The 26,143-nt window shown below is 37.5% G+C and overlaps 1 protein-coding gene across 1 annotated transcript; it reads right to left on the bottom strand.

The window, feature by feature from the left end:
- Window positions 1-2,999: 2,999 nt before the first annotated feature.
- npffr2a (neuropeptide FF receptor 2a) lies at window positions 3,000-19,662 on the bottom strand. The gene is made up of 4 exons (XM_052093434.1): window positions 19,613-19,662; window positions 18,202-18,539; window positions 11,640-11,739; window positions 3,000-3,840 (listed from the first exon to the last, which is right to left on the bottom strand). The coding sequence occupies exons 2-4, from the start codon at window positions 18,530-18,532 to the stop codon at window positions 3,000-3,002; spliced, it is 1,272 nt and encodes a 423-aa protein (XP_051949394.1). The 5' UTR covers window positions 18,533-18,539; window positions 19,613-19,662.
- Window positions 19,663-26,143: the final 6,481 nt, after the last annotated feature.

Raw genomic sequence — 26,143 nt, 5'->3', positions numbered from 1 at the left:
GAGACCCCCTTCGAGCCGCTTGACTCAGTTGGACTCAGGGCCCTCTCTCAAGACCGCCCTGCTGATCGCGCTCGCTTCCATCAAGAGGGTCGGGACCTGCATGCGTTCTCTGTTAGCGACGCTTGCCTGGAGTTCGGTCCGGCAGACACTTTCGTGATCCTAAGACCGCGACCGGGCTACGTGCCCAAGGTTCCTACCACACCCTTCAGGGATCAGGTGGTGAACCTGCAAGCGCTGCCCCGGGAGGAGGCAGACCCAGCCCTTTCACTGCTGTGTCCAGTACGTGCTTTACGTATTTATCTGGACCGCACACAGAGCACCAGACGCTCTGAGCAGCTCTTCGTCTGCTTTGGGGGACAGCAAAAAGGAAATGCTGTCTCCAAGCAGAGACTCGCCCACTAGGTTGTCGACGCCATTTCCCTGGCTTATCACACCCAGGCCGTGCCCCCCCTTTGCGGGTCCGAGCCCACTCCACCAGGAGTGTTGTGTCCTCGTGGGCACTGGCTAGGGGCACTGCCCTAGCAGACATTTGTAGACCAGCGGGCTGGGCAACACCTAACACTTCTGCGAGATTCTACAATCTCCGAGTTGAGTCAGTATCGTCCCGTGTTCTCTCAGGTACCGAGACCGTAGAACTCGGTGGCACGTCCACGATCTGACCGGGTGAATCGCTTGCACCCAGCACCCTTCCCCCTAACCAGGGGAAACAATGCGCCTTCTTTCCCAGGAGATCCCAGGTTTGGGACACTGGTTGACTCCTCCCTAGCCCTCGTGGGTCGCAGTTCTGCGGAGGAACTTGCCGACCCAAACCACTGCGGGTACCACTAGCTACCCTGTACTGGTATAGGTGCCCCACAGGTAAGGCCTCCTGTTCGGACTCCCCCTGTGTGTAAAACCACGGTTCTGTCCCCTCACGAGAGTTGACTCCGTGTTTTCCTTAGGCAGTTACAGCTGCCTCGGGTGCCGTGCTGTATGCTTCCCCCCTCTGCGAGGCTGGATCTACCACCGCACTACTGTTCCGCATAAGACCTAAGTATAGGCCATGCGATGTATTTGCCACTCAAAATTTGCCTCCCCTCCCGGGTAGGTGTGGCCTCCGCAGGGTCTTCTCCGCCCTACTAAGGGCTAAGACCCCCTTCCTTCAATGCGTGTAAGGGCCCCAGCCGTAGTTGCTCTATGCGAGAAACATAGAGAGAAAAGAGGCCCAGCCAGGCTGGCCCGTTCCCATGTTGGCGGCCGTCACCTTGTTCCCCCCTCCAGGGTAACGATAAGGAATCCTGATGGCTTAAATGGGGCATTGGGGAAGGGTACGTGCAGCCTGATACAGTTGGTCGTTCTGCACGTAGGAATACCTGCTCGCTCCTGTATCAGCAGATCACGCATACGGCTCAGCGCATGGCTCTTTTAAGTGGACCCCTAGTGTCGCTTCTCTGACACAACGTGGAGAGAGCGACAGAAGGGGAACGTCTAGGTTACGTATGTAACCTCCGTTCCCCGATGGAGGAACGAGACGCTTTGTCTCCCCTGCCACGTCGCTGAGCCGAGCCCCTGTTGTGGCCGGACCATTTCGGCTCCGCAGAAAAATCCTGAATGAACTCCCGTATTTGCGCCACTTAAATACCCGTATGTCCGGAGCGGACATGCAAATACTGGTTGCCAACTCTCATTGGCCTTTTTTCATAGATCAGAGGTGGATATCGGCGCTCAAGAGAGACCCCTAGTGTCGCTTCTCTGACACAACGTCTCGTTCCCTCCATCGGGGAACGGCGGTTACATACGTAACCTAGACATTTCTCTTGGTATTTCAGATATTAAAATCTGCCTGAAACAGAATTTTCTTTTGTCTGTGCATGTCTAACAACATTATTCTGAAGGCAGTAGCTGTCAAGCAAAATGTGAAATGTCAAGCACACATTTTTCCAGTGAATAATAAATACAAGTTCAAACTTTAAAATTAATACAAATAAAATCAATATAGCCTACAAACACGTGAATGTCCCATAATTCTATCAGGAATTTTTACGATAATACACAATTATTTATTTAAATAATAATAATAATGTTAAGTTTATATAGCGCCATACCAGAGGTAGCATAGTTTAAAGAAGAAGAAGAAGAAAAAAAAACAGAGTTTCAGTTTCTTTGTTTTACTTAAGGAAGCATATTCCTAATAGATGAATACTAGTATTAAGAATAAAGTCTTAACCAGATAATTACCTTAATCGTGTGAATCGTGTGAATCATGTGATACATTAACATAGACATTTCAAGAAGAGGAACGTGTATATGATGTTGTATCTTAGTTAATGTTACACTTGATAAGCTCTAGACATGCACAATAATTAGAGACCACAAACAGAATTAAGACTGCGCTCATCCGATTTGAAATCACAACGGGCGCATATTCATTCATAAGGTTTACACTTTTAGAAATACTGGCTGCAAAGATTCATAAATTAGTTGAAATTTTCAATATGTTTATTTATAATGTCACTTTATATTTGTTCTTTTTGGATAATCAGTCAAATATATTTATATTATTATACAAATATTTTATATATATATATATATATATATATATATATATATATATATATATATATATATATATTCGGATAAATCCATTATTCGTTTTGAAGTCATTATCATTGCCTTCACGAATCCCTAGTTCTAATGCTGATAGTTTCATGTAAATATAATAGACTATAATAAATACCATGAGACCCCAGATATCAATATTCAGTATTGAAAAAAAATAAGTAGTTGATAGATATTGCAACGTTTACAAGACTACAATTGATGTGCCCAACCTTATCTGACGACATCAGCAATTATATTCAAGTTAGCAGCTAATGACAAAATAAAAATGAGAAAAAATATTTGTATGTACATTTACATAATATTAACTTTGATATGTCATTTAAAAAATTTAAGATGTAATTAGACTATTCTGTACATCACAATGTAAATAATGCATTTTGTAGCTGTATTAACCCTTTTTAAAGAGAAGCTCCTTCCATACTACATTCTGATACTTTCTCTAAGTCTTCCATCACTAAGTCTTGCTCATTGACATGATTCATCCTCCTTGAGCTGTTGTTCTCCATGCTGTTAAGAGATATTGGCTCTGTGGAGGGTTGGAGGTTCACCGGCTGCACAGAATTGCCCTGCACTCTGTGTGAATATGTCCGATGTTGACCACCAACAGGGCACAGCCTGAACTTAAAGATGGCCTGAAATCCACGGCGGAAGTTCTCATTAAAGAACCCGTAAATTATTGGGTTGACGCTACTATTGAAAAAGGCTAGCCAATGGGCAAAAGGGTAGATGTAGATGTTAATAAGCCTGTACTGGTGTTCAGTAAGTCTAACATAGTCTGTTAGCATCATCAGCGTCCATAGAGGCAACCAGGACAAGATGAAGAGCAATGCCACAATAAGGAGCATTTTGATTACTCTTTGTTTTTTCTTTGACACAGAGTGCCGGTTATCATGGCCAGGCTTTGCCCCAGTTGGCATAGCTGTTTTAAACAGAGTGATCCCAATCCTTGCATACATGATCACTATGAGGGAAAGTGGAGCTAGGTAAATATTGGCAAACAGAACTGTGGTGTAGATCTTCCTCATTTCCTGGTTGGGCCAGTTTTCCCTGCACCAGTAGAAAGGGCTCGTTCTGTTGCCATCACCCAGGAATACACGGATGGTTTGTTCTTTAGTCACTTGAAGCATGACGCCAGATGGGCACATTATTGACACTGCCAGGACCCAGATAATCACTATGATGAAGGTGGCTGTTGATATTGTCAGTTTTTGCTTGAAGGGATACACGATACATCTGAATCTGCAAAAGATAACCAGCACAAAATTCAAAAAATTAACAGCTCTTTTACAAAACAATAGCATAAAATAAGAAGCAACATTTTATTCTATCAGTAGCAATAACTTTATTTGCCTTTTTAAGGATTTCTAAAAAAAAGTGTTGTTGTGTTTATTTAAAGAGTTTATTGCTACATTATTATCATCTTACCAAACAACACATAGCATACTAATGTTCTGAGATTGAACTGAGACAATGCCAATGTTTTCCTCCTTGTTTTCAGTATGTTTGTTGATGGACAAGGTCTTTCAAAAAGATTTTGCACAAAACTCCATTTCCTGTTCCCTGAGACATTTTGATGTCTCAATTCCCACAAACTTTAACTGTATGTTCATCCAAAATACATTTTGATCTAACTGAAATTAGTTGTCATTTTGTTTGATATGTCAAGCACACTATTAACATAAATCTTTATTGACAATTTATTGCACTAAATGTGGTATCAGCTATTTGGCATTCTAAACTGAAATCTCCAAGAAAGGTACATGCAAGATAAAGTGAAGAAGTGATTTAAGTGAACGAATGATTTCGGAAATGGAAAAGGACACAAACCACCACCGTTAAGACGTCATAAAACAACACAAACTATACAAGGAGGACCCGGTTTATGGACTGCATGGCACTGATTGATAGTAAATTACGAATGACAAATACTCATAAAGCACTTACTACTATATAAGTAAAACCATACTCATATGCACTATGATGTAAGAAGGTTTACAATGAACCAAAGAGTAAACATACAGACAGCTTAAATAGAAACATACAATGACCTCAGTTGACAACTTAATTAAATGTGATTCCATATGTAAAAATGTAAGTTGATATATAACAGACCGATTCACTGTAGCAATAAGCAGGAACAGACGCTCAACAGTAATAACACACACACACACACACACACACACACACACACACACACACACACACACACACACACACACACACACACACAACATCCAAAATGATTGTTTTCAATTCACTGATTTCCTCAAATGTCCCATGCTGTGGTGATATAACCGTGACATCAGGTGGGAATGCAAGTCCAGCTAAAGGCAACAGAAAATGTCCAAAAGCAACCGTAATTTTCCAACTACAGTGCCTGGATTTTCCACTTGCATACCAACAGCCCTGGCACGGCATGGTGCTGGTCCTTATAACATTAATCAGCTAGCGTGCAACTGTTATAATCACATACTATCAGTCATGTGCAGACTACACAGTTCACTTAAAAGATTAATTCAGTGATTAATTTTTGATCAAATAAAGAGTTAATATAGTGGTTAACCAATATGGATTTTTCAAAGACCGAAGCTGACATCTAGAGAGCAGGGTGGCTTACTAATATAGATATAATGCTGATATATACATAACACGATGATAGCAGTTGAGAACAAATTACTGACATGAACACTTATTTTACACAATATCTACTCAAAATTCACACAAAATAAAATCAAAACAGAAATTGCTTACAATCCATTGACAAGGCTGTCAGTAGATTTGGAATTAGCAATAGCAGAAGCTAACATTTGTGTTAACTGGCCAAGCCAACAATCTCAAAATGGCCCAATATCAACAGATTAATCAGGTAAGATTAGTCCATCACTAATAATCACTAATACAAACTCTTTCTGCCATGTCAACTAATTTTTTAATCAATGGGACTCATTCATGAAACACCAGCTGACCAAAAAACCTTAAGGGATAGTTTACTTAAAAATGTAAATTCTCTCATCATTTACTCACCCTTATCCCATCCCATATATGTTTGCCTTTCCTTCTTCTGCTGAAATTTTTTTTTTTAGAAGAATATTTCAGCTCTGTAGGTCCATACAATGCAAGTGAATGGTGATCATGCCTTTGAGCTCCACAAAGGAGATAAAGTCAGAATAAAAGTAATCCATAAGACTAGTGGTGTCTCAGGGTCATTATTTAGTGTGGGGCAGAAACAATCACTTAATCAATTGTTTGGCTGATCTTTGAATCATTGACAAATAATTCAAAATTCTGTCTATCATTTTGACTGATAAAAAAACAATAAAAACATTTTAACCTAGTGCATCAGTTTGACTCACTCCGGCATCACTCTGCCCCTAACATTCTCGCTGTGCATGTACCCTGTTTATTTCCTGGTATTAATATGTGTATTAGATATTATCATCTGTATTAACCTGGCACCATTATCAATTGCTCCTGGTATTGTGCATCTCTTTTGTGCTTGGATTTTGAGGAGAGTGTATCTGATTTCATAACTACATACATTAATAATTTCTTCAGGGTGTTAATTCATGATACTAAAGTGCAAACGGCATAATAACAAAAAGAAAACACCGAAAAAAACAACACATAATTTCAGACAATTATGCATGCATTTAATATGCACAAACATCATGTTTAGAGCAGAATTGCCCGTTATTTTAGTGGAGTAACTTTGTTAACTGAGATTCACAGATGTGTATCTCATGATATGTTCACATCAGGGACTATGAAATTCTGTGAACTTGTGCATGTGTGTATGCACTTTAACCGGCAAAGTTTAAAAACCTGATTTTAGTGCAGTGGTTGATTGACAGGAAGAAGTTTCACACTAGAGCTCATTGGTTTCACTGGACTCAAAAAAGGAGAGTCTATACACTGTCAATTATGTGCCATTATAATGGATGCTACAGCCCTCAGTGCCCTAGTACAGGGGTGTCAAACGCAGTTTCTGGAGGGCCACAGCCCTGCAGAGTTTAGTCCCAGCCCTGTTCCAAATGCCTCCTTGTAATCTTCAAGCACTCCTCAAGACCTTGATTAGCTGCTTCAAGTGTGTTTAATTAGGGTTGGAGCTAAACTCTGCTGGACTGTGGCCCTCCAGGAACCGAATTTGACCCCACTGCCCTAGTACTTATCAAATTAAAATAAGTATGACTGTAGGGAAATTTGGTAGTATAAATGTACAGGGTATGGATTAAAGTGCCTGCATACCTCCATAATTATGTAAGGAATTTATAACAGAATTAGTCACGATCAACAACCATTATAAGAAAGATAAATTACAACTAATTAGGTAATTTGTCTGAATAAAATTCTCCACCATTACAATCGTAATACAACGGCTCATTGTAACCGCTCACAGCTTTTATTGTAAGGAATTAGCTTTAATAAGGGAATTAGGATTACTTCACTTATTGGAGTAATATTATCCTAATTGCTTATTGAAAATTGCTCATTGCTTATTGCTTATTTGAAACAAGATCTTTTAAAATCATGCGATGAGATTATTTATCAAAATATACCATAGTCAAATAATCTTACAAACAAGTCTAAAACTTGTAATCTAAACATAAAAACTAGTCTAACACATACAAATATGAAACAGGTTGTGAGAGTCTGTAGACAATGCCTTAAGAACCATTGCTAATTCAATTTGCAATTGGGTAAGTCGAATTATATAAAAGAGACACCAGCATTTTCAGCCAAGTCTGGAGATGTACTTGTGTTTTCCTTGTATTTCCTTGCATTGCTTGGTTCTTTGGCTCTTTGTAGAAAGTTCTGGTTGTTCCGTCAATGTTTTGGACCTCTATTAAGATCTGGGATGTCTGTTGCTGGGATAGAGAGGCAGGGCTTTGAAGCGAGGCCTTCCGCATGGAGGACTCGCGACTCCCCATCATATTGGTTAGTCAAAGAGAAGGGCTTCCTCAGAACTTGGTGTCCGAGCCTTTCTGGATTCTACATTGCACAAAACTTGAGGGGTGCCAGGGCGAGGTTGCAAGCCACAAGGGCAAGAGCATGAAGGATGCAGAGCTATGGAGGAAGTGAAGAAGCATGAGAAGCTGAAGTAAAAACATTTTCTTCCTTGGTACGAGCTGAGACTGGTCGCACCCCAAAGTTGTCCTGAGCTGATCAGAAGTGCCTTTTCAGAGTCACTTGGTTAACTCCTTCCTTTCTTTTAAAAGTTTTATACAATCCTTTGTGTAAAGGATTCTTAAAAATTCCCATTTGAAAAAGTGTTATGTGTAAAAAAAAAAGTGTATGATGTTTTAATCACATTTATATCTTGCAAATGGTACAAGAGACATGACATTCTTTAACATCAACATTCTCTACGTAAACAAGCAATCATTTACATACTAAATATGACATACTTTCATGAATATTCCATGTGCAAGAAGCAAAATATGAAAATACCTGATGAAAAACCATAATGGTTAATTCATTGGTTTTACATCATGAATAATACAAGATTAAGAATTATAATAATCCATTTGTCATTTATAAGTATAAATAAATATTTTAAAAAGGTACATCAGTCTATACTCATTAATTTGTCGGTTTTCACAGGTCAAAACATAATTTTCAGACTGATTTCAGAATGCTATGTATTGTGTAAATTTTAGTTCAAAAAGGGAGATTCTGTGCATTTTATAGGGTTAACTGAGCGAATTACTTTGACTGTGTTAAAAATTCATGGATTGTCATGAGATGTCTTAGTATTAGAATCATGCAAACACAAGGAAGCCTGCTTTAGCTCAGTGTCTTGGTAATGAGTTTTTAGCATGTGACACAGGAAATGTCTAATTTTTAAGTGTCCATGTGTTACTAAATTAATTAAACAAAGGGACTTCTTTTTTAGCTGCTGGTTGCAGAATAATGATCACGATGTCTCTTGATTGCCTGATCAGTTTAGTTTAAATGTAGCAAATTGGTTTATATCGAAGGACAAAAGGAGAGTGTCTTAGCTTTTCCTGGGGTTTCCAGTGAGTGTGTTCTCTGTCTTTTATTGCTCATCACCTCTACCCTTAAGGTCCATTTGTCGAGATGATAAGCTAGGCATGTCATGAGGTATTCCCTGATTTACGACATGTACGTGAAGGGGTCCTCTGCATTCACAGATCTTCTTTTGTTCTCAAGATGGTTAACACTCAACAGATGTCATGGCCATAGACTGGCTGGCTCCAGTCTGAATCTCTTTATATCTCGGGAGAAAGTCCTATAGACTGATAAAAATAGATCATGACAGAAATTTTACAGAGAGTGACAAATAGACCTTTTTCTACAAAACCTCTGAACATGATGCCACACTAACATCCCTAATGATTTTAAGACATGCATATCCTTGTCAAAAAGATCAAATAAAAGTGAAAGTAAACCACAAATTGGCAAATCGTCAAAGGGTGTGCATATTATCTCACTAACTCGAATGAACATCAAAACAAAACTAATAAAAAAGATGACAGACTTCCAATATTTATCAGTCGTTGTAATCTAATACAAACCAATGCACCAACAACACAACACCTCAATACAATCGCATACAATTCATTGAAATGATGAACGGTGCATTTTAACTAATCAAACCAGCAGCACATCAGAAAAAATTAGCTTTTAAAACTTACCAATGAAGTTCACTACACAGGTCTACTCTACACCTGGTAACTTCCGATGCGCATGTCCAGTGTTGGGGGTAACATGATAAAAAGTAAGATTCAGTGGAATCAAGTTGTACTCATCATTTGCAGTGGTCATGACAATCACAGAGTTAAGAAATGTGTTCTCATAAGGCAACATTTACAGTATATGGTATAATATAGCACAGGCATAAGCTGGAGAAGTGTTCCTGTTGCCACGGCATGATTATACAGATACATACAATGTTCAGTTTAGTGAAATGCGATTTATCCATGTGTTAATGCACACTGCATTAAAAAATCAGTAAATATCTCAGAGAGATTATAAGACTAGTCTTCCACTGGCCACAAAATGATACACAGGGTGAAATACTCACTCAATTCACTGATCTATTCAGCCAAACTGCGCTGTGATACAGCTTCCCTTAGCTGGGTGAATGGGATGAGAAAAGATGACTCTGGATCAGCAGCAGCGAGCAATGTACAACGTAGTTTGTGTACGCAGACAAAATGTCTTAATTTCTTAAAATATTCAAAATTTTTGTTCAATAATAAACAAGTAGTTTGATTCATAAAACATAAAGACATTTTGGTAGCATTAAAAAGGATTCCATTTAAGTTGTATTAACATGTATTTGCAGTTGTATGCGATCAACCAGTGGCATCTGTACGCACTGTGGATCAGCTCAAAACAAGCATTCACTGAGATGACTTAAGTGAAAAATATTAATTTATTCATTAGACTTATTCCTTGAACATGTTAAGTTGGCATTCCCCACTGAAATTTACTTCTGACTTTTGAAAAACATCTCTAGTAGACTCATTGTCAATTGGCACAGCACATGATGACATATAAAGGTTCAAGTGTTGGACTTTGCTGCTTTAGGTAAGATAGAGGTTATTCTTCATTATTCATGTTGGCTGCCATGTTGATGGAAAAACAAATCATGCCTATTCTAGTTATTGAGTATTTATTATAAATATGATGTGAAGACATACTGATTGTAGTCTTTCTAAATATCTTTTTGTTTTGTATGTTGTTTTGACATGAGTATTGTACAGTAGCTAGCATGACCTGTAATATCTCTACATATCTCTTGTTTTTGTATTGAATACACAGCAGAAAAGAGAGTAGCGGTGAGAAAAAAGTCATGCAAAAGTAACGTAACACTTTACTTTCCATAAAAAGTAACTTTTTAATGAATTTATTTACTTTTTAAAGGGTTATCACAATATTCTAATGAGTTACCTTTAAAAGGAATGGTACCCAACACTGCTCATGTCAACAGGATAAATATGATCAAAGCTTTTGATTGGCTCTTGGGGCAGAGGCAAACTAGTCCCTCAGGCCATCGTTGAATGCTCATTACACTTGCACATGATGTTCTCCAGATCTCCATTAAATAACATTGAGGATGAAGGGATAGCCCCACGCATAGCAAATGAGAAAGATTAAATGGCTTTTATGCAACATACCTTAGTATTATTAGAATTTCTCCAAAGAACATTACTTAGTATCCTGCCCGAATACTTTTTTTGTATACTGGAAATTAAATTTGGAGAGACACAGCTGCATACGACTCCAGTGATTTAATCAATGCCTTCTGAAATTATCAAGTTTTTTTGTGTGAGAAACAGACCAATATATATCTCCTTTTTCACTGTACAGTACATCTTGCCATTGCTGTCTCTAGTCACGATCAGATTTCAAGCTCGAATACACTTCCTAGTGCTTGACGCATGCACAGAGCACTAGATCGCGCTATAAGACGTGCAGTCGAGCTTAAAATTGAATCACCAAGGAGTCTGCTGTCAAGATGTACAGTGAAAAAGGAGTTTTGGTCTGTTTTTCACCCAAAACCAACCAATAATTTCAGAAGACGTTGATTAAATCACTGGAGTTGTATGGCTTACTTTTATGCTGACTTTATCTCCTTTTTTGGAGCTCAAATGCCTGATCATGATTCACTTGCATTGTAAGGACCTACAGAGCTGAGATATACAAATTTTAATTTGTGTTCTGCAGAAGAAAGAAAGTCATACACATCTTAGATGGCATGAGGGTGAGTAAATGATGAGAAATGAAGAACATTTTTGAGTGAAATATCCCTTTAAGTAAATTGTTGCAATGAATTGAATGCAACAATTTTTTACACAGAAGATTTACACAGAAATTTGTCCTGCTCATATGTCATATATGAGGCCCAACTTTTTTTGTTTTATACATAGCATAAGCTTTTAAAATATTAATGTTCAAATGCTTTAACTATTTTTTAAATAGCAACTGTCATTCTAAGTAGCGTGAACCTTTGACAATGCATCATTAATGCCTTTTAGCTGTGGGACAAAGTGATATTACCATGACATTACCTGTCAACTGCTATTGCAACCAAGGTGAAAACAGAGGCTGAGACTGATATGCCCTGGACCATACCACTCATTTTACACACCATGCTTCCAAATGGCCAGCCTGTGGAGAAGACACAGATCACACACTAAGAAAAATCTTGGCAAAACAATACAGACAGATTGGATCAGATAAACATGAATGAGATTACATTAATGGCGGTTGAAAAAAATATTATGAAAGGGTGTTCTATTATGTACTATTATGTTGGACTTTCATAGCATTTACAACTGACACCCAAAATAATGAACTACAGTACATCATTGAATGCATAATTTACAAATTCAGTGAGCTAGTTGGTGTAATACTTTTGGTTCATGTCCAGTGAATGCAATTTCACATGTTGACAAAATGCCACCTTATCCTACGACTATATATTTAGAATTGGGCATTTCTGCATATCTCTTCTTTTTTTTTTTTTTTTTTACCTTTGAAAGATACAGATACCCTATATAAATAAAGGAAAGTAAATTTGCTAAATATCTTCTTGAATGAGAATGTCAATATCACAACCTTTACTTTCTACCCCTCATGCCTTATGAACAAACCTAACTAATGAAGTTCTATCAGAGGAGACTCTGGATTATTGGGGTTAATAAGAACATATAAATACTTATATTATTTGGTACTAACCATCCTAGAGTTCAGTACTCTGATACTTGCTTGAACCATCGGATCCTGCCCGAAGCAATGACGGCAGGGGTGCAGAGCTTACCCCCGCCCAGGACGGGACATAAACTTGTGGTGACGGGTGGAGGGGGGTGAAAACAACGGAAGTAAGCAACAATGAGAAACACTTGAATGGCCTTATAAAGCGGAGGCTGAGTTGTGATTGGATGAGATGCCTGATAGAATGAATCCCATGATCTTCCTGCTAGAACTACGCTTATGCTTACATTTCTAAATTTAAGTAGAGCTTGTTTGTCATATCTAAGGATATATAAATTATGGAACACACCACCCTCATCTATTAGGGATGCTGCTTCTGTGGATTGTTTTAAGAAACTTATTAAAACACATCTTTCCAGTCAAGTTTTCAATTTATAATTGTATGATTTTTTTTAATGTATTTTTTCTTTTTTGATACTTTTATATATATTTTTATTCACATGTTTGATTATTTTGTTCTGTACATGCTGTAGCGCTTTGAGTCCGAGAAAGGCGTATTACAAATAAAATGAATTATTATTATTATTAGAAGTGTCTGCTTACCTTACTCCTACGACAATTCCCTATACCTCTCAAAATTAACCTTTATTTCAAATCTACTAATCCTCTATCCATTAATATCATTAACTTACTTTTACCTAATCAAGTACAGTGGTCCAGTGGGTTCTTACCCCTTATGGACAGCAAACTCACTTGAGCACTGCATGAAAGAGTTAACTCATGAACTGAGATTAATTGCATCAATAAATCAGATAAAATCCATCACTGAAGATAGCAGGTCAGAAACCTGAACAGTTTAGCATTAGCAAAAGAGTAATTCACAGGGGCAGGTTAATGATGCTGAATACAAAGCAATTTGTGACCAATTTGTCCTTAAAACCCGTCCAAATATTAGCTAAAGTGCAATCAACACACATCTTTGTGTGCCAGAGCAACAAGATACCATCCAATTCACCATGGTAATATAGCATGTAGGTCAGTTTCTATCACAGTTACCATCTGGTGGGATTTGATGTATTTTGTACTTAGTGTACAGCTTAAATATATTTCACTGTGGAGGTGGGGACTGTGTGTGTGTGTGTGTGTGTGTGTGTGTGTGTGTGAGCGTGTATTTATCACTTTGTGGGGACCAAATGTCCCCATAAGGATAGTAAAACCCGAAATTTTTGACCTTGTGGGGACATTTTGTCGGTCCCCATGAGGAAAACAGCTTATAAATCATACTAAATTATGTTTTTTGAAAATGTAAAAATGCAGAAAGTTTTCTGTGAGGGTTAGGTTTAGGGGTAGGGTTAGGTTTAGGGGATAGAATATAAAGTTTGTACAGTATAAAAACCATTATGTCTATGGAAAGTCCCCATAAAACATGGAAACACAACATGAGTGTGTGTGTGTGTGTGTGTGTGTGTGTGTGTGTGTGTGTGTGTGTGTGTGTGTGTGTGTGTGTGTGTGTGTGTGTGTGTGTGTGTGTGTGTGTGATAATTCAAGAATTAATATGTGTTATGTCTTAAAGTGATTCTTAGGAAATAGTGGAAAAACAGACACACTTGTGCTCCTCCAGGCCTTGGATGACTAATATGAAACTGAATTTTAAACAGAGCTTGTTACACTAACGGACCTTCAATGAGTCCTTTCTCACAGATTTAAAGAAAAGGACCATTGTTGTTTTCACCCTTGAACTTAAAAAAGTGTTTATTTTTGGTTCAAACCAAAAGGGTTTCCTATTGCTTAATTTATTCATTTTTGCTGGATGGTAAGAGTAGTTAATGCTAACTGCATTTTAGTCTTTTTTTTTTTTTTTTAAGAATAAATCAACATCTATTAAGAATAAATTACTTTTTAATTAGTAAAGAATGCATTTATTGCATCCCACCAGGGCTTATTAAGAGAAATAGGCATGGTTGCCTTTGTCTTGCTCACTGGTGGCCTAAAGGCAGTAATTTTTAAGGCATGCTTTTCAATAGCGTTTTTCAATTAAACTGCACAATGAGGACTTTAAAACATTACAGCATAATTTTCAGTAAAGCTGCTTTGAAACAATGTGTTTTGTAAAAAGCTCTATACAAATAAAACTAACTTGACATCAAAAATTGCATTCAGTGTAAGAAGTCTAATTAATTCCAAGGGAAAGTTTGAAGCGCATGCAATATCACTTGGGACAGGAACCAAGAACGAAGAATAAATAAAAAAAATGGTGCCAATTACAAATCAAAGTCTAATTTTGTTACGTGATACTGCATATTAATTTATTTATTAAAATAATAATGAAACCTATGAGATATTGACTTGCAAAACACTAAATTTGAAATATTTAAAATGAAAGCCGAAAATTTGGTCAAAAAATGCTTAGACACAAGACTGCTTGTTGAGTTGTTCAATATATCAATCAGAGTTTTTAAAGTTTTTATCGCTTCAGAGCTGAGATTGAAAGAATGTAAGTTTGAATTTCTATTGATTTTCTCATAGATGACAAGATGGATTATAATTAGTTTTTCACCTCAATAGAGCATGTTCCTAATTGGTTGCATGTAAACAGGGAAGTAAGAAAGCTTGGAAGTAAAATAAAATAGATTGCTACATGTATTCTGTGCAATTGTTCCATTTTTACACAGCATAGACTGGTTTATGCCCTGCAATCTGGCCTCTCACTGGTGGCAGTGAGAAATTTACACTATACCCAACTGAGTGCAACCATTGTTGTAACTCTAATCTGTCTTGTTACAGGCCATTAAAGTACAGTGTAGTTAACTCTAATTTTGCTATAGACGTTGTCTCTATGGAAACACTTCTTTTCTATAACACAAAAGAAACGGTACCATAGAAAGCATGTGCTTTCTTAGAAACAAATTTGTATGAAGTAGCGTTGCAGCAGTATACTGCTTTCACGGTATACCACAGTATGAAAATTGACGGTTATAATACCATGTACATTTGCTTATCTGCGGTATTGAGAAAAAAAATGCAACCGGACGGAAAATCTCACCTGCGTGTGCGCATCTCCTTTCCTCCTCGACTGACTGTCAGACTTATCAACTTGCGCCACACACACACATGTGCAGTGGAGAAAATGTCAGAGAGAAGCGAGGCGAGGGGGTCTGACATATGTGAGTGTGTGTCAACTGATGGGTCGCAGGTCTATTCGGACTGGGTCACAGACAGCAGGGAAACAATAATGCCATGGTTCTCCCATTGAAGATATTTCAGTGGCCACACAATTGATAGCCTCTTTAGGACTGCCGTGTCAGATTTAATGATAATCTCGCAATCAGCTAAAAGCAGGGGTGTCAAACTCAGTTTCTGGAGGGCCACAGCCCTGCAGAGTTTAGTCCCAGCCCTGTTCCAAAATGTCTCCTTGTAATCTTCAAGCACTCCTCAAGACCTTGATTAGCTGCTTCAGGTGTGTTTAATTAGGGAGGGGGCTAAACTCTGCTGGACTGTGGCCCTCCAGGAAGCGAGTTTGACACCCCTGGGCTAAAGGCCTCTCGTCTGCACTTTTGCACGAGTGTAACGAGACCAGCTGGCGCTAATGATCTGCTCTTCTCTCTGGCATGCACATGCATATCAATGCAGATTTAACAAAATACATATCCTACATGAAAAGCTTAAAACGTACAAATTTTACTATGATGTGTCGCCACTTGATTTCCAATGTAAAATCTGGGTCCTGAAACAAAACAAGTTGAGAACCACTGAGTTAAAGTTACAGACAGGAGCAGTCTGGCTGTGCTGTCGTGCACCTACAGTATATGTTAATTGTAAATAGTCATAGGACATTATTTCAAAAGCTCACACAGCTGATGTTATTTTTTATTTAGTAGTTAAGGTAACATGCTATGCTAACATGTAAACTAACATGCTTTATTTATATAACATGTTATAGTTACATGCTATTTTTTTTATCATGTTTGTAATTCGGTTTATCATTATTATAATTCTGTGAGCTTTCTTATTTATTCTATTTATTTTAAAAAGGGAGACTTTTCTTTACACATACTTACACCCTAGTATGAAGTTTGTATTTGTATGAAGTATTTCAGCTATGAATATGGCTATTTTTGTTCCTTCTGTGTTAGATAAATGTCAAATAAATAGCTTCCAAACATCTATAACCAAATGACAGTATAATTTAAAAGAGTGTTTACCAGGTCTTTAGTCTCTTAACTGTTGTGATGATGTCTGTTTTCCAACCATGATCCAACAAGTACAAATAGTTTATCATAAAATGCTGGACACATAATGATATATTTAATAAACGTGTGAGACAGATGTATATATTTCTTCAAAGTGACACTCTATGTCAGAGTGTGACATAATAAGTGTAAATTAGATGATTAACAAACAGGATTTTGGACAAGAAAACCCACTGTAATTGACAATAAAACTATTTTGTGTGGTAATTAAACAATGCAAACCCATAAGAAGTGATGTATTATGATACCATTCCTCTGATATTTCTGCTAATAATGAGACTCTTGTGCATTAAAATGTGATATAAATATATAAAAAAGAAGTAAATATTAATAGATAGCAGCATTTTCATAACATAAATTATCTGAAGTATGTAAGTATATATCACAAATAAAAATAATGACAGTAGATTGCAGGAGGGGAGTATAGGTTTCTAATTATAATTTGGTGTTATCTATTGACATTATAGCCTTACAATTACTTGTTAAAGTTACTTTTACACTTTTTATCAGCATTAAAGAGATTTACCCACCCTTAAGCCATCCCATATATGTATGACTTTCTTTCTTCTGCAGAACACAAACAAAGATTTTTAGAAGACTATCTCAGCTCTGTTGGTCCTTTCAATGCAAGTGAATGATGGCCAGAAAGGTCCAAAAAGCAGATAGAAGCAGCATAAAAGCATACATGTCTTCAGAAGCTATATAACTAGTGTGGGTGGAAACAGATCAATATTCAAGTCCTTTTTGACTATAAATCTCCATTTTCACTTTCACATTGTGAAACTAAACAGGCACCAGATGAAAGTGAATATTTATAGTAAAACATTACTTAAATATGTATCTGTTTCAAACCCACACCTATCATATAACTTCTGGTGACATGGACATGACCACTGAAGTCTTATGGATAACTTTTATGCTGCACTCCTTTTTTTTAAATTCTATATATATATATATTATTTATCTCAACAGCATGTGTATTGTATCGGTCTTGTGGATATCATTAAATATTAGTCACGCAAAACATAAGACCATAAGAACCTATAGAGCCTGTCATATAATTGATGGTACCAATGAGTACAACACAAAAACATTTGATTTGATTTCATCTCAGTCTTTCCCTAAAGGGACAGTTCACTCAAAAGTTCAAACTTAAGTTAAAATTTTCACTGAATGGAAAAAAAGATTGAATAAAAATTGTGAATGAAACTGTCAATCCCTACGATCCTGCCTAAAAACTCCTTTTGTGTTCCAGAGAAGAAAGAAAGTCATACCGGTTTGGAAAAACATTAGGGTAAGAAATTATGACAGACTTTTCATTTTTGGGCAACTAATCCTGTATGTTTTTAACACAGTACATTTCATTCTTTTCATACTTTTCATGGTCCAGAAACATTAATTTTTAAAAGATACTGATACTAAGGGTGAACAGCAACCTCTACTGTCACGACAACATTTACTTAATACCAAAAGAAGCTTTCAGGCTAGAATGGGTGTCTTTTCTGGTCAAAATAGCCCAAAGGATATCCACAAATGTCAACATTTAAAATTCAAGCATGCAAGAAACTTTGGGAGACAAAAATACCCTTAGTGTGCATATTTAAACTGTGATTAAGATGTAAATAATGCAAATAATTATACATACAGTCCCTGGTACTGCACTGACCTGTAATAATGTTGTCAAGAAGAGTGGTTGGCATACAAAAAATCCCAACAAGAAGGTCACTGATGGCAAGGTTAAGGATGAAAAGGTTGGTGACAGTGCGCATGTTTTTGCTCCGTAAGACTATGAAGCACACCACTCCATTTCCAACCATGCAGACCAAGAATATGAGCAGGTATGACACAATGAAGATTGCTGCCACTGATGGCTGATGCAGATAATATCCAACATATGTGATGTTGTTGTGAGGAAAGAAGAATTCACTGGAGCCGTTGGGAAAAGTCCAATTATCAACATCCACAAGGGCTACATTTGGGTCCAGTGTTTCGTTCATTTTAGATCTGAAGAGAAGGGAATAGAGTTGCGAAATGAGCTTTATCACCAATGTTCTCTTTTTATTCTCTCCTCAATCAATATAATCCCTTTTCTTTCAATCTTTGTCTTTCCCTTTTCTCTTTCAAGTTTTCATAAATAAAAACAAATGTTTATCTACTTAAATAACATCAAGCTGTGTAAATAATTGCACATATTGAAAAAAAAATATTAGCCTTCTTATCATAAAGTGGTTTGCATTTAGATCTACACTCTGCAATCATTCAAAATTAGAAGAATGCAAACACCAACTAAATCTGAGATTTAGCCAACTTAAGGACAATAAAGTTTAAAGTTTACAATATTTAGATATACGTTTAGCATAAACAGGAGGATGATGCATCATCCAATCATGCATATCAGGGGAAATAAATATAAACATTTGCTAATCTATCATAAGGGTCAATCTTCCCCAAAAGACAGCTCTATTGTAGATTACAGAAGATTCATGTCATTATGTCACATCCATCCACCACAAAATTGCAGTGAATAGTCAGAGACTAGGCTAAGAATATAAGTTACAAAGGAAAGTACTTTTTACTACAAAAAAGTATAGCAGCTGGGATACTTTAACAAAAATCCATTCAGTTGAAATGAGATTGGTTAACCTCACTCGGTAAATGCGTGAGTTGCGTGACTTTAAATAGACTATAAACAGACTAATCGAATTACTATAGTGGCAGTCAATATAGGCTAATATGACTGTCCATTCACGCAACCCGGTGTGTACGATCGCTCTAAATGTCCAATTGTCAGTCACAGGGTATACAGTACAACAGCTTGCAACATTTAGCATTGTGTCATTAACACTTTTAAACAAATCAACGAATCAAAAACACAAACGGAGTATTCCTGGCAGCCCCTTATATAATATCAGTCTTCCTTACCTTCAGTGTACCCAGTTTCATTAAAGTACTACCTGTTTCCAGGTAAAAACGAACGCGCACACCTCCCTGTTCACTTGTTTCTCCACAGACAGGCATAAGGATTCTTTAAAAGCCTTTAAATGAGTAGTAACCACCAAATTCTTATTTGCACATACATTTTAGCTAATTCCGACGTCTTCCAAGCAATCAGAAGCTGCCCAGTCCCAAATCCACACTTTTCAGGTGGCACTGCCAGTGAACAATGCGAGAGAGAGAGAGAGAGAGAGAGAGAGAGAGAGAGAGAGAGAGAGAGAGAGAGAGAGAGAGAGAGAGAGAGAGAGAGAGAGAGAGAGAGAGAGAGAGAGAGAGAGAGAGAGAGAGAGAGAGAGAGAGAGAGAGAGAGAGAGAGAGAGAGAGAGAGAGAGAGAGAGATTGATTGGCGGAGTGATGATGCGCACAGCGCGCACTCTAGATTGACAAAGCATTGAATAATATTCTGGGCAACATTTACGCCCACTGTGATAGTTCCGGATGACAGGATATTGAAAAACATCACTACCAAAAAAACAAAGAAAACAACCAAAGGAAAGGAACCTTTTTTTTTTTTTTACTTTTTGCATTGTGACATTTTGCTTGGAGACTGAGACTACTATCTTTAATCAAGTATATTTTTTTAACAGGCAATCTATTTTAATTTAATCAAAAATTCTGATATACTGCTCATTTAGGGTCTTATAATAATGTTATTATCATCCTGGAGCCTGTATGCTGTGAGCTCCCACTGTTGGCAAGCGTATTTTAACTGTAGATTCAGCAATAGGGGGCACCATTCACTAGCATATTTCGTTCCCATTCCCACAAGTCTAAACATTGTTCATCGATTGCTTAGGAGGATATATATATATATTGGGCATGACAGAGTCTTGATCTGATGGTCCTCCATCCACACCTTGATTGACCTGGCTGTGTGGCATGAAGTACTGTCCTGCTGGAAAAAAAAAAAACAATCCTCAGAGTTGGGGAACATTGTCAGAGCAGAAGGAAGCAAGTTTTCTTCCAGGATAACCTTGTACGTGGCTTGATTCCTGCACCCTTCATAAAAATGAATCTACCCGATTCCAGCCTTGCTGAAGCACCCCCAGACCATCACAGATCCTCCACCAAATTCCACAGTGGGTGTGAGACACTGTAGCTTGTATGCCTCTCCAGGTATCTGTCTAACCATTAGATTACCTGGTGTTGACCTTACTCCAGTCCTCTATGGTCCAATCCTTAGGGTCTTTTGCAAACCTCAGCCTGGCTCTTCTTTGACATGGCTTTTTTCAAGCTTTGCATGACTTCAGCCCTGCCCCTAGGAGCCTGTTTCAAACCGTCTTCACCACACACTTCAACCAAGCTGCCATTTGTCATTCTTTTCGTAGGTCACTTGATGTCATCTTATGGTTGTTGAGTGAAATTCAAATGAGTTGGAGGTCATCCCAGTCAGTGGAGAGTCATTTCCGCCCTCTGCCAGTCTGTAACTTTGTTGTCCCCAATGTCTGATAATTGATGTTGTTCTTCTGAACCGCCATCTTTGACATTTTAAGGATGAAAGCAACCTGACGCCCACTGTATCCCTCTGCCAGTATATATACATATATATATATATATATATATATATATATATATATATATATATATATATATATATTAGGGATGTGCATCTCCATAACTGAGGCCGATGCGATACGCATCTCGATGCATAGCCAACGATATGATACATTAAAGATACATATGAAGCAGCTAAAAATTTATTAGTCAAGTGCAAGTCAGACAGAAACTAAAAGAAGGTTTATTTTTTTTTTAAATGTAACGAAAGCGCATTTAAATTTTGTGCGATCTACCAGCATTGCCTTTGCGATCGACGTATCGGGCACCCCTGTTCTATGTGACTCTCAGGACACGCCTCGGTCTCCGTAGTGTTGTGATACGTCATGTTCAGTAGCAGCAGTGGTGATGAGAGAATGCGCTTGAGAAACAGTTTAGAGAGGAGAATTCAATCTACTTATAAATTATTGGTCACTTTACAAATAATAAAAGTATAGCGCATCTACCAATAATAATATATAAATAAATTAGTTTTTACTGATGCAAATATGTTAGAAACGATGCATCGCGATACAAATGCTAACTTGTATCCAATGCACACTTTTTTAAATCGATGTTCCATCGTTAACTTTTATGCCGATGCACCGATCGGCGAATCGGTGAATCTGACCATTCCTAATATATATATATATATATATATATATATATATATATATATATATATATACACACACACACACACACTGTATGTAACTGTGTAGTAACTGTGGTGAATTCTCAGGGCCAGCTAAGCCTTCTCTGCTGGCCTAACATGCCAAATAAATAAATATTTTTTTGCCTATGTATTTTTAATCACTTCCAACACTTAATTAATCTACATACAAATAGAGAAAAACGAAAAGTTTATCCAGTAAGAATTTATTCCTTGATTCTTACAAGCGAAGTGTGACAACTGTTTCACAAATCACATGCCAGAAGCAGCGCATGAGTTTGAGCTCCTCCCCGTCAGGCCTTCAGAACTTCCACAGAATCCCTCAACAGTGCAAATGAATGAGCAACTGAAGTCAGATTGTGAGATTCATCAGACAATCAGATTCATTTATTTGTTCTTGGTGGATGTGTCTCGGTCGAGTCCCTCTAGCTGACCTTGAGTGACGCAATCACGTTTAAGTGATGTACGTAATTTGAAAGTGAAGAGCGCGAGATCTTGCAGAGGAATCGGCTCTCATCCCTGCTGGAATTGCCGTTGAGAAAGAGATCCTTATGGATTTACAAACACGAGATGTTACGCATGACCTTATGATGCTTAATTTATTAAACAGGAAAGGAGGACCGATTTTCACTATAAGTGTAAATTAGGCTGCTTGAGCATTCAGTGTCAGTTTTGAAAAGTATTGCTGCGTTACATTCAACTCGGAAAGTCGGATTTTACAACTTCCTACTAGGAAAAGTGCAATGGAAAGCATATTAAAGTCAGAATTACAACTTGTAGGCTCCTGCAGAAATTCTCAACGAGATGCAGGAGCATGATGTAATTGAGCCTGACATGTCGACACTCTGGGAGATATACAACTTAAGTGATAAACATTCACTTTATTAAGTAATATCGCTAAATTAGTTCATTTCCACATTACATGATATTAAAACTTGTTTAACAAACGCCTGCAGAAACAGGCGTATAAAACATTATAATCTATTTTAATAATTGTGCACCTGAAGCACAAATGCTAGCGCTGCAGACTTGTTTATCAGTTGGGAATGCATTTATGGTCGGATATATCAAGTAGGAATATCCCACATCCAACTTGAATGGAATGCAGCATAACCCTGTACCCTGATGAAACGGAATTTATTGCAAGCAACTTTTAATCGCAAATATTATTAGATAGATTTTCCAGGTGTTATAGACCTCTTTGGTAGATTTGTATGAAAAATTATGATTTTTGAATGTCTGTTCGGGAGATGTTAATTTCACAAAACAGTCACACTGCAGTTAAAATTAGGCTTGCTTGAGCATTAAGTGTCGTTAAGTTTTGGCTTTTGTGCGTGGACGTGTTTTTAAAATGTAAATTGGTATTATTAGTTAGCTGCGACATAAAATATGATGCCCTAAGGCATAGGGTGTCTTATTCATTGTGAAACTGTGTTTTATTAATGGCATGAATCACACTGAAGGCCTAGAAATCACAATTGAAATGCATGGCCCACCGCAGCTGTATACTAATATGATAAATAGTTTTCAATGAACAGCCAAAGTAACTAAGCAAAGGGAGAGTGTTGAGAGAATGATGCTGTGACTGTCAGTGCAGAGAAAAAAAATGGAAATTGACTTTTAAAGCACAGAGAGACAGACACATCAGTATTTTGGTAGACTAGTTTTATATCTAGCCTACGACAAATAACCTAATATTTGCATATAGCTGTCTTAACATTATTCCTTTAACTTTGCATGCACTATTAATTTTGTTGATGCTTTAAAAGTAACTTTTGGAAAAAAATTTTGGCTAATAAGGTACCAGTTAGCCTATTAAATAACTTTCATTTTTATATAGTGCTTTATGTAACAGTCTTTGCGTATTCAGCCTTTATTCTATCACAGTTTTTTTCAAGGCGTCTGTGACAAGAAGGAGGGCGTGGCCGGGCTGTGAGGATGCATGCCCAGCGCTGAGTTGCCTAAGCTTATTTTCCTCATTTGTAGATTTGTTCTTGCAATGCCACAACAAATTACAGGGATGCAAACTCATTAGGGGCGAAAAAGGTAAGACAATCACTGGTCCACGAACATTCTGAAGAAAATTTCTGAATGAACTCGATGTATTTCTCCACTTTATACCTGTATGTCCGGGGGCGGGGTATGCAAATACTGTCTGCCTAATTCCCATTGGCCTTTTTTCATAGATCAGAGGCATATTCGGCACTCAAGAGAGACCCCTTGTGTCGCTTCTTCGACACAACGTCGAAGTGAGCGACAGACGTGGGAAAATATTTGCTGGGGATATTTTGTTTTAAAGAATAAACTAAAAGCACCAATTCCTGTTATTTTAGTGATTCAAGTTTATTCAAGTTTACAATTGTGTGGAATAAGCTGCAAAATAAAGAGTATTTTGGTGAGGCTTGCTTCTGTTTCACAAATTTGTTACATTTTATTAACTGATTAGTTCAGTGACCCCTTCTGGAAATGTCACTAGGTGGCAACACATGAGCATCTTATGTGCTATGAGTGAGTCAGTGAATCATTTTGAGTCATTCATGAATCTACCAAGAGACTTTAAAGTGTTTAAGCATTAAAAGAACAAAGCAGATCTATAGTCTTCCTTCAGTCTGAGCATTATGTTTCCTCCAAAAAGACAACAATAATAGTCTAATAATAGTGAGTTTCAATAACGTCCTTACCTTCTTTATTATCTAGGAGGTGGTGGTTTTAGATGGGATTTAACAATAATGTGTGTCAGTGGGATGGGAGTTATTTAAAGGCTGGTGTTTAGGGCTAGCAGTATTAGCGGTGCAGGGGCACTTTAAGTTCCATTTGATGTGGGGCCAAAGAGGTCAGGTTCAATTACAGGTAGACGTTTTCAAGTAAATTCGCCGGAGATCAAATATTGAAATGTTCTGTGATATAACAGATATGGTAAGTTTTGATTCTGCTGAGAGTCTGAATCTGCTATTTTCTGTTGCAACAAGTGCTTTGTATTGTCACGAATCAAAAAGAGGTTAGAGTAACACAATTGGATGGAGTATGACATGAAGCTGTGGCTGGATTGTTAAACACCACTCATGTAACTCTGAGTGACTTGTTGATTTTTGGTGAAAACAGCAATACAAAATTGCAAGCATTTTTGTCAGCTTATTGTTTTCTTTCTTTTCTTTTATGTTTATTTTAAAGCATGCATTGAGTCTAGTCCAGGGGTGGGCAAATATTTTGGTAAAGGGGCCACAACTGGCTTTAAGTAGTGCATAGGGGGCCACATTGTATTCCTTTTGAGATACAATGTTCTGCATTGATTTGGTGTTTGTATCTTTTAAGCCCAGAAATAGTTGTGTACTCCATTTTTTGAAGCGCATAGTGACTAATGGGACTATTCTGCAATTCCCTTAAGTATTATATTGCTCTACAAAAGGTAGATACTTTTCTATCAGGCATTAAATAACCAAATAATGTCTGAGCTTATAAATGTATTTTACCATCTCTACTTCCCTTTTAATGTATTATTCAATATAACAATGTCTACATCTGGGGTCTGTTTTATTAGAAAATGTATAGAACTTTTAATGTTTGCCGCAAAGGCAAAGTGGGCAAGTTTACTTATTTTTTTTCAAAATCATTACATTTGATGTGGGGCCAAAGAGGTCAGGTTCAATTACAGGCAGACGTTTTCAAGTAAAATAAAATATTGAAATGTTCTGTGATATAACAGATATGTTCAGTTTTGATTTTGCTGAGATCTGAATCTCTCCATCAAGGGTCTGCTAAAAGGGTCATGATGCAGGTCTCCTCGATGGTTTGACTTTCAGCACACAACTGAATAATACAGGCTGCATGACTATGATAAATGAGTTAGATTAACATACAGGTGCGAAGGGACTTCAACATTTCTAAATTACACAAATAAACAATGCATATACATATTCGTCTCTGGCTTGCTTTTGCTCGCATGTCAATGATGCCGAGATCTACTTTTATATTTAGTTTAATCACTGAGAATGTTTACCTGAAAAGTAGCACCAAATATCACAAGCAGCCTCAAGAAAGGATACAGAGTAGCCATATAACACTTTTCCTTGAGCTGAATATTGCACTACAGATCGCCCAGTTTGTTCAAAGGGGAAAGCGAGAGATAGAAAAAGTGTACTCCCGTGTATGGCTGCCAGACTGCACAAAATAAGTATAACATTAGGCAGAATATTTCCAATTTGCCCAAGTATAAATCTCAAACTGGGGGTGTTGCGTCTCTTATCTGGCAACCATGTTAAATTCTTGTGGAGACGCGTTTGGTCCCAATGCAAGTTAACTGAAATATCCAGTGAAAAAAAAAATGCTTTTACGATAAATGAGCCACAGGCCACATTAAACCATGTGGGGGGCCTGATCCAGCCCGCGGGCCCTATGTTTCCCATGTCTG

This window comes from Xyrauchen texanus, chromosome 3 (assembly GCF_025860055.1).
Source record: "Xyrauchen texanus isolate HMW12.3.18 chromosome 3, RBS_HiC_50CHRs, whole genome shotgun sequence".
Lineage (NCBI taxonomy): Eukaryota > Metazoa > Chordata > Actinopteri > Cypriniformes > Catostomidae > Xyrauchen > Xyrauchen texanus.
This window is presented reverse-complemented; position numbering and strand designations above follow the sequence as displayed.

What these genes read in the sequence shown, in the direction of transcription:
- npffr2a (XM_052093434.1), bottom strand. Translation starts at nt 18,532, where the DNA reads ATGAACGAAACACTGGACCCAAATGTAGCCCTTGTGGATGTTGATAAT. An exon ending in TCTTGACAACATTATTACAG is followed by an intron (nt 11,740 to 18,201) that starts GTCAGTGCAGTA and finishes TCTTCTCCACAG; the next exon opens with GCTGGCCATTTGGAAGCATG. An exon ending in GTTGCAATAGCAGTTGACAG is followed by an intron (nt 3,841 to 11,639) that starts GTAATGTCATGG and finishes TATCTTTTGCAG; the next exon opens with ATTCAGATGTATCGTGTATC.